This window comes from Scyliorhinus canicula, chromosome 22, assembly GCF_902713615.1.
Source record: "Scyliorhinus canicula chromosome 22, sScyCan1.1, whole genome shotgun sequence".
Lineage (NCBI taxonomy): Eukaryota > Metazoa > Chordata > Chondrichthyes > Carcharhiniformes > Scyliorhinidae > Scyliorhinus > Scyliorhinus canicula.
In genome coordinates this window covers 6,238,000-6,245,905 of record NC_052167.1, presented here as the reverse complement: position 1 = coordinate 6,245,905, position 7,906 = coordinate 6,238,000, and the positions used below count along the sequence as shown (strand labels likewise).

The window sequence follows — 7,906 nt, the reverse complement described above, 5'->3', positions numbered from 1 at the left end:
TCTTGGAACATTAAGCTGAGCATCTACTTGATAAATCAACAAACCACCAATTAAATTTCTTTTTATTTGATATTTATTACTCTTGTAAAAAGTACATTTAAATTTTTCTACCTTCATTTATATACATTACCTTTTATGTGTTACTGTTCTTAACCAACCTTACAGTACAGTGGAACAGATAATGAAAGTTTGCAGATACAGCAGGTCCTGCTGACATTTTCCACACATTACCATTAAATTAAAATCAGAGAAATGTACAAAATCTGGAACAAAGTAACGTAAAGACTTTTAAATATAGATTCTGTTGGTCTCAAATTACACAAGCTTTGGCCTTCCATGCCTTTAGTGATCAATGTTGGAGTCATTTATGGCTAATCTTCGATATCAGCATGACATGGAAAGAGAGGACAGGAATGTAAACCAAGGCTCAACATATCCACTAGCACTTTTACTTTTATATTAAGAATAGAAGTGAATCTTTACTGCAAAATTCCATATTTACATTGTTACTGTTTTATATTTGGAACCCAGGCGCATTTGTTGACTGTGCAGTGAACAGGGCTGGAACATTAGAGAATTGGTGCGAATAAAAAAAAAAAGGGGTGGGGAGTGTGGGCCCTACATAGGAAAAGGAAGTAAGTGTCACTAAATGGTGCTATTATGCACATAAATTGTTTAGTTAAAATTATTGTCCTCTTCACAAATTTCCTCACCGCAAAACCTTCACTGCTCTTACGTATGGTTAATCAAAGTCCTACTGTATCATTAAATTAATTGCCAACAGGTCAGCCACTGACATTAAGGGGCTGCAACACAAAGGTAGGATTCAAAAAAATATTTAAACATTCTTAATTATACTTTAATTTTGAAGCCTAATGTTTAATGTGCAACTTTTAGTTTGTAAGGAAAGTCAATCCAATTATCAGTTGAAGGGGGCAGAACATTATAGCCAAGGTGAATAATTCACTTGCAAATAATAAAACATTCTCGACAGCTAACAGTCAGAACAAAACTGCAATGTGCCACAGATGTCCATCACATCTTCAACATCACAGCTCTAGGATGTTTATTCTGGTTCTTCCAACAGTAGCAGGCAAGAACTGCTGCAATGTTGGTGGGTGTGAGTTGTTCAATACAGATTGCACACTTTGTTTTGAAACAGGTGAGCAGTAATACAAGTGGGCAGAAGGAGGGAAGTGACTGTCATAACAGCACACCTACAACACAGTTGCCGACTGTGCAAAAAGCACGAATAATTCACAGATGTATGGAAAAAAAATGGTTCATGCCCTGGAGCTATTAGTTCACCTCAGATGCAGTGGAGGTGGTAGCAGGCCTGGGTGTGGACAACAGTGGGACAGGAGATGTAGCTTCAATTAGAGCTGGATTAAGTATGATAGGCAAAGGCATGGATGGAACGCCCACTTGCAGTGATGAAGTAAGAGGTTGCAGAATTAATGGAGATTGAGCAAGTGACTGATTACTGTCTGAACCACCACTCCTCTTCACTGGTGTAGAGATTGGAGTTGCTATTGGAGTACGTCTGGGAGTTCCTCCAACTCGTGCATTTTCAGTTTCTGGGAGACAAAAAAAATCTATTATACTTCAAATTGACTAGCACAATCAAGTAGAATAATTCTTTCACCCCATTGTATTAAAATATTGACGTATTTAAGATTGGAAATCTGGTGCAGTTCTGTATTATCACATGCTGTCTGAAAATGTCCAAACTACAGAGCCACAGTAATTTTTGAAACGGTGTCAAAATGGGCCAAACTGCCTCATCTGCTGTAACAATTCTGGTGGGCTGTCCGATTACGGAAAGTATCCCAATCCACACATGCTATTTCTTGCAGGAATGGAAATGCTGTGAAGTTTGCCATCTTCTGGAAAAATTGTTCCAAATGACGACCTCCTGCACTGTATATTCTATGTTCTAATCTAAACTCTGGTGTAGAACAGTGAAATGGGTCTTTACCTAATAAAGCTGTGTGGCTCCTACTCACCTTTGGCACTAGCCTCAACAACGTTTTCTGATGCAGTTACTTGGCCAGTGGGTGGGTTTCCTTCTGAGCCTGGAACTATAGACGTTTGTGCACTGCTAGCCTGTTGCATTGAATTTGGAGACAATGGCTCAACTGCTGGACCACTCGGATCTGCAAGAGAATTCAGTAATTTTCTTAAAGATTTGCATACATTTTCGGTTCAAAAGATGTCTTTTGAAATATTTATTTAGGATCTTTTATATCAAGTTAGATTTGGAGCCTAGCTGTAGAAATCAGTACTATCATCAAGGAATCAAAGATTATGTACCATATACTTCTATAGCAGACATCATTCACAACCTCAGAAATAGAACAGCACTTCAAAGTACCACTGAAATGTAATCACTTGCAATGATGAAAAACTTGACAGCAGATTTGAGCACAGGGTCTTTGGAGTTGTACGAGATCTTTAGTTTAACATAACATCTGAAAGGCAGCACTCCCTCAGTAACTGCACTAGACTACCAGCCTAGATTGTGCCCATGTTTCAGGAGTAGAGCTTGAACCTCTTAGGAGGTGAGAGTGCTCGCACTAAGCCAAGAATGACAGCATGGAGCTTTTAGTAAACTCAGTCTGAAGCCCTTCAACTTCCATGCCATAATTCTAGCAGTAAGAAATTATCCCACTATTACTCACCAGAGTCTGATCAGGACTATTCTGGGAGTTATATGGCCAATGGTTTGCATTGCCCTTATACTGTTACATCTATTACATTAATGAACAGGATACTCGTTCCATTCTGTCAACAGGTGTTACAGCTCTGTATTCAATCTAATTCAGTACTGAAGTAGCAGCACAGGTGAGATTGTACAACCATCCTTTCCAATGAAAATCTAAATGTGAAAGACTACCAACAGGTAGCCCAAAAGAAACACCAGCAAAAGCTTGCACCAGTTTGAATATCTGTTTTGACAGTTAAGGAATGGATTATCAGTATGTGCCAAATTTCTCTTTTAAAAGATCATGCAAAGATATCAATAGTCTGTAACACCAAATGGATATATAATTCCTTTTGATTAAAAACTAAAATCCACAGATGTTTTGCACTAATTCACTGAAACCTGTCGCTGATTGATATAGCTCATCTCCCAAACAAAAGCAGCTTCCTTCACTTGCAGCGGCTCCAAGCAGATGGTAAATTTGTACCCAAGATGATGGGTGCTATTTTTGTGTTATGGAAAGAGCCTCATTGTATGTTCAGTCCCTTGCAATGCGCCTGCCACATTAGAAGAACTTCAATAAAAATTGGAAAACCAAAATTATTGCATTTTCTTGAACAGGCTGTGCATAAATGGTTTGATGACTTAAAAAGCACTCAAAGAAAATGGTGGAAATGTCCCATTTCCTCAGGATTTTGCCTGGGTCTGGCATTTGCTAATAAAGTTCTCAGGAAACAGGTACTGGCATTGTCGCTGGACCAGTAATCTGGGGACCCAAGTTTGAATCCCACCATGGAAGGTGAAAGGTTTTAAAAAAAAAGTATTTTCAACATAATAACATAGCCACAACATCCAACAGCTTGTACATTTTTTCCCCCGTGACAAACAACTCAAGTCATGAATAGCTTCCACCGCACTTGGCCCTCCTCCAACCCGCTTGAGGTAATATGATTTTCTCCAACGTAAGAAATTTTGACAAGTCTCCCAACCATGCCGTGACCCCCGGCGGCGGGGCTGACCTCCAATTCAAAAGTATCCGTCACTGGGCAAGAGAGTCTGGGCCACAACATCGGCCCACTTCACCTCCGACGTCCCAAAGATCGCCAACATTGCTCTGGCTTCATCTCAGCCCCAACAATTCTTGATCGGTTCCCGAGCACCGCCTCCCAAATGCTCTCAGACGTCCTCACACTGGAGAACATATGGGCATGGTTCGCCAGCCCCCTTCCACACCCGTTCATTACCTCTGGAAAAAAAAACACTCATCTGGCCCTGAATCACATGGACGCTGTGCACCACCGTAAATTGTATAAGCTCATCCTTGCACAGGAGGTCGAGTTCACTCGCCACATTATTTTGCAGCAAAGTCCACATCCTATCTTCCACTTAATCTTTTTCACTAAGCCCATGACCTGCTCTCCCAATCACCATACATGTCCCCAAAGCATATACTCCAGTACCCAAGGGAAAGAAGGCAGCTCCTTTCGGGCAAAGTCCTACACCGGTCAATATTTAACCTTTCCCCCTTGGCAGCTTAAACCTCTCCTGCAGTTCCTCTAACCCAGCAAACTCTTCCCCCTACCCTGCAAACATGTCCCTGATCTGTACTAATCCCTCCATCTCCAGCACATCGCATCCACTCCTTCCCCCCCCCCCCCCCCTTCCCCAGCATAAAGCTGTGATTCCCACATAATGGTCATGTGGTCCAGTTTAAATTAGAGTCCTCAGCTGGTTCAAAATTTTTATAGGCGACTCCACCACCGGACTACTCGTATATTTCCTCAGGGCAAACGGCAGCAGGGCCGTTAACAGAGCCCTGAGGCTCAACCCCTTGCAAAGACTCCCCATACCTTTCCAAAATAATTTTTCCAATTAAGGGGTAATTTAGCGTGGCCAATCCACCTACCCTGCATACATTTGGGTTATGGATTGAGACCCATGCAGACACGGGGAGAATATGCAAACCACACGGACAGTGACCCAGGCCCAGGATAGAACCCGGGTCTTTGGTGCCGTAGCACCACTGTGCTAATGGGACCCAATCTACCCCACCACCATGTCACCTCTACATTCGCTGCCCAATAATAATGCAACAAATTTGGGAGCACCAACCCCTTCTCACCTCCTTTCACCCTCAGCACCATGCCTGCCCACACAAATTCCAAGATTAATGCATCTACTCACCGAAGAAAGGCCTTGCGGAGGAAAGTCCTGAGTGACTGAAACAAACAGGAATTTTCACGACCTGCACCAATGTTAGATGAAGCGTATCGTGTATCCCACCTTTTAAGTTCCCCCTTAAACTTCTCCACCAACCTCGTCAGGTTCCGCTTATGCATTGTGGCCAACTCATGACTTACCTGGATCCCCTGGTACCAGAACCGCTCCCTTGCCACCTTAAATGGCAGAGCCCCCATTTCACCCCCCACCCCATTCACCTGGAACATCTCATTTTTCCCAGCATTCAATTTATAGCCTGAGAAAGCCCCAAACCTCTCCAGTAAGCCCATCATTATGCCCATGCTTTCCAATGGGTCCGTCGTGAACAGCAACAGGTTATCGACACTCGGTGCTCCCTGCCCTTGATCCCACTCAGTTGAGGTCCGGACAGTCATCATTGATGCGAACAGCAGGGACAATGGACAACCCTGCCTCATTCCCCTGTGCAACCCAAAATACCCAGAGTTCTTCTCATTCGTTCGCATACTTGCCATGGGAACGCATACAGCAACCCAGCCCACACCGCAGACCTCAGCACAAACCCAAACCTCCCCAGGATTTCAAACAAATAACTACCCAGTCAAAGGCCTTCTCTGCTTCCACTGACCCAATCACCTCCGTCCGTGTCTCTCTCCCCCCCCCCCCCCCCCCGGCTTACGTTTAACAACTTCCTAATGTTACTAGAGAGCTGCCTCCCCTTCCCAAACCCGTTTGATCCTTCAAGACCGCGACCGCCTCCGGCACACACCCCTCCCAGCTTTCTCGCCAATTCCTTTGCCAGGACTTTCAGTTCCGTATTCAGCAGCGAGATGGGCCTAGGCCCTGCACTCCAATTGATCCTTCCCCATTTCGGGATCAGCGAAATTGACACCTGAGGCAGCAGAGCTGGTAACTCCCCCTTCCCCATCGCTTAATGAAACATGTCCAAAAGGTTTGGGGGGGCAACTCCAACGCAAATTGCTTTTAAAATTCCACTGGGAAGCCATCTGGCCCCAGCGCCTTACCCAACTGCATCATGCCCATGCACTCCCAACACCTCCTTTAACCCTAACGGCACCTCCATTGCCTGCCTCTTCCTCTCCTCCAACTCCAGGAAGTTCAGTCCATCTAAAAACCACCCGTATCAGCCTCCTCTCCCCTTCACTCGGCCCTATGCAGATCCTCATAAAAGGTGTTGAACACCTCATTTATCCTCTCCGGATCGGACACCACGGACCCCCCCCCCCCCCCGAAGAATTTCCTCGGCGCTGCCCGTTGTTGCTGCTGGTGGGCCAGTATGCGACTCGCCCCATACTCACACTGCATCCTCCACAGCCACCCACCACCCATCCTATCGTGTATCGGTCAAACTGCCCCTGCATCTTTCTTTTCGCCAATGACTCATGGGGGCCACAGAGTACCTCCTATCCACATCAACTGTATTGTCCAACAGTCACTTACACTCCTTCCTCCCCATCCTATCCTTATGGGCCTTGAACAAAATAATTTTGCCCAGGACCACCGCCTTCAAGGCATCCCAAAACGTGGCTGCCAATACCTCCCAATTCTGATTGAGCTGAACATAATTCTTACTCGCCACTCCACCTTCCCACAGAACTCGTCAGCCAAAAGCTCCAGATCTAACCTCCACCCGGCCTCTGCGCCTGACCCGAACAACTCTCACATCGAGGTAGCGTGGCGTGTGGTCCAAAATCACTCTTCCCCCATAATCCACATCTTCCATTCCCATCGGTGCCGCCCGGCCCACCACAAAAAGTCAATCCGGGAATACACCCTGTACACATGTGAGAAGAAGGAATACTCCCTCTCTCAGCTTTATGTTCCTTAATAAATCATTCTCCTCCGTCGGCATCCCAAAGTAATAGTCTCGGCCATCGAAAGTGACCTAAAGTCTTGCTGGGTACAGCACCCCAAACTGGTGCCAGTAAAATACTGCCTTGGCCTTGTTGAACCTCGGCCGTCTCTCAGCCAGCTCAGCACCAATGTCCCGATGAATCCGGATTCGGTTTCTTTCCCAATCGCAATCCCGCTGCGCTTTGGCCCACCTCACGGCCTTGTCCTTGTACTTGAACGCGTGCATAGGCACAATCACCACCCGCGGCGGCTCCCCCGCTCTTGGCCTCTGCCTCAGGGGCCTCCAGGGGCTGGTTTAGCACAGGGCTAAATTGTTGGCTTTGAAAGCAGACCAAGCAGGCCAGCACGGTTCGATTCCCGTAACAGCCTCCCCAAACAGGCGCCGGAATGTGGCGACTAGGGGCTTTTCACAGTAACTTCATTTGAAGCCTACTCGTGACAATAAGCGATTTTCATTTTCATTTTAGGTTTGTGTCCAGCACCTACTCGTCCACCAACCTGGCCATAACCCTTGCAACACAGCCCGTTGCACTCGTTCCCCTCGTTCCCTCCACTCCCTCCATTAGGCCCACAGTCTGAAGGTTTTGCCTGTTCTCCTGGTCCTCCACCTTGCTCGCAATGCCTTGCACATCCCCCCGGATGGTCATCTCCGCTTCCAGCAACACAATCCAGTCACTGGTCAGACATCACCTTTTCAACCTCCTGGATCATCACCCCTGCACCTCCAGGCTCTTCTCCACCTGTTCCAAAGTCCCACAAAGAGGTGTCACAGCCCCTCAATCGCCTTTGACCAGTCACTTTGCATTTCTTTACTCTGCTGCCAAAATCCGTCCTTAATGAAACTCATCAACTGCTCCATTGGCAACTTTCCAGTCAACGATGACCCTTCCCCCGCCGCCATTTTTATAATTGATGCTGCGCCGCGAGTCTTCTACAACTCTTGGGCCAGGGATCTCACTGTCTTCTGTTGGGTTTGGCAACCCAAGACATACTCATCCGGAGAGAATTAATCTCCCTCCATTCTCCGCACAACATTTCAGCTGAAATTCAGGTAAAAGGGGCCAAAACCCACGTCCCTGTGTTGCCACCCACTCCATGGCTGCCACCGGAAGACCAAAATTTAAAGTC

General features: G+C 46.1%; 1 protein-coding gene across 9 annotated transcripts in view; it reads right to left on the bottom strand.

Annotated features, from left to right (window-relative positions):
• Nucleotides 1-55: 55 nt before the first annotated feature.
• The window catches only part of gbf1 (golgi brefeldin A resistant guanine nucleotide exchange factor 1), a 237,543-nt gene continuing 229,692 nt past the window's right edge, over nucleotides 56-7,906 (bottom strand). For all 9 annotated transcript variants that reach the window (XM_038782817.1, XM_038782820.1, XM_038782818.1 and 6 more), the window contains 2 exons: nucleotides 2,007-2,156; nucleotides 56-1,577 (listed from right to left, as the gene is read on the bottom strand). In XM_038782817.1, coding sequence (XP_038638745.1) covers nucleotides 1,300-1,577; nucleotides 2,007-2,156 — 428 coding nt within the window. In that variant the 3' untranslated portion in view covers nucleotides 56-1,299. The remainder of the gene's footprint in view (nucleotides 1,578-2,006; nucleotides 2,157-7,906) is intronic.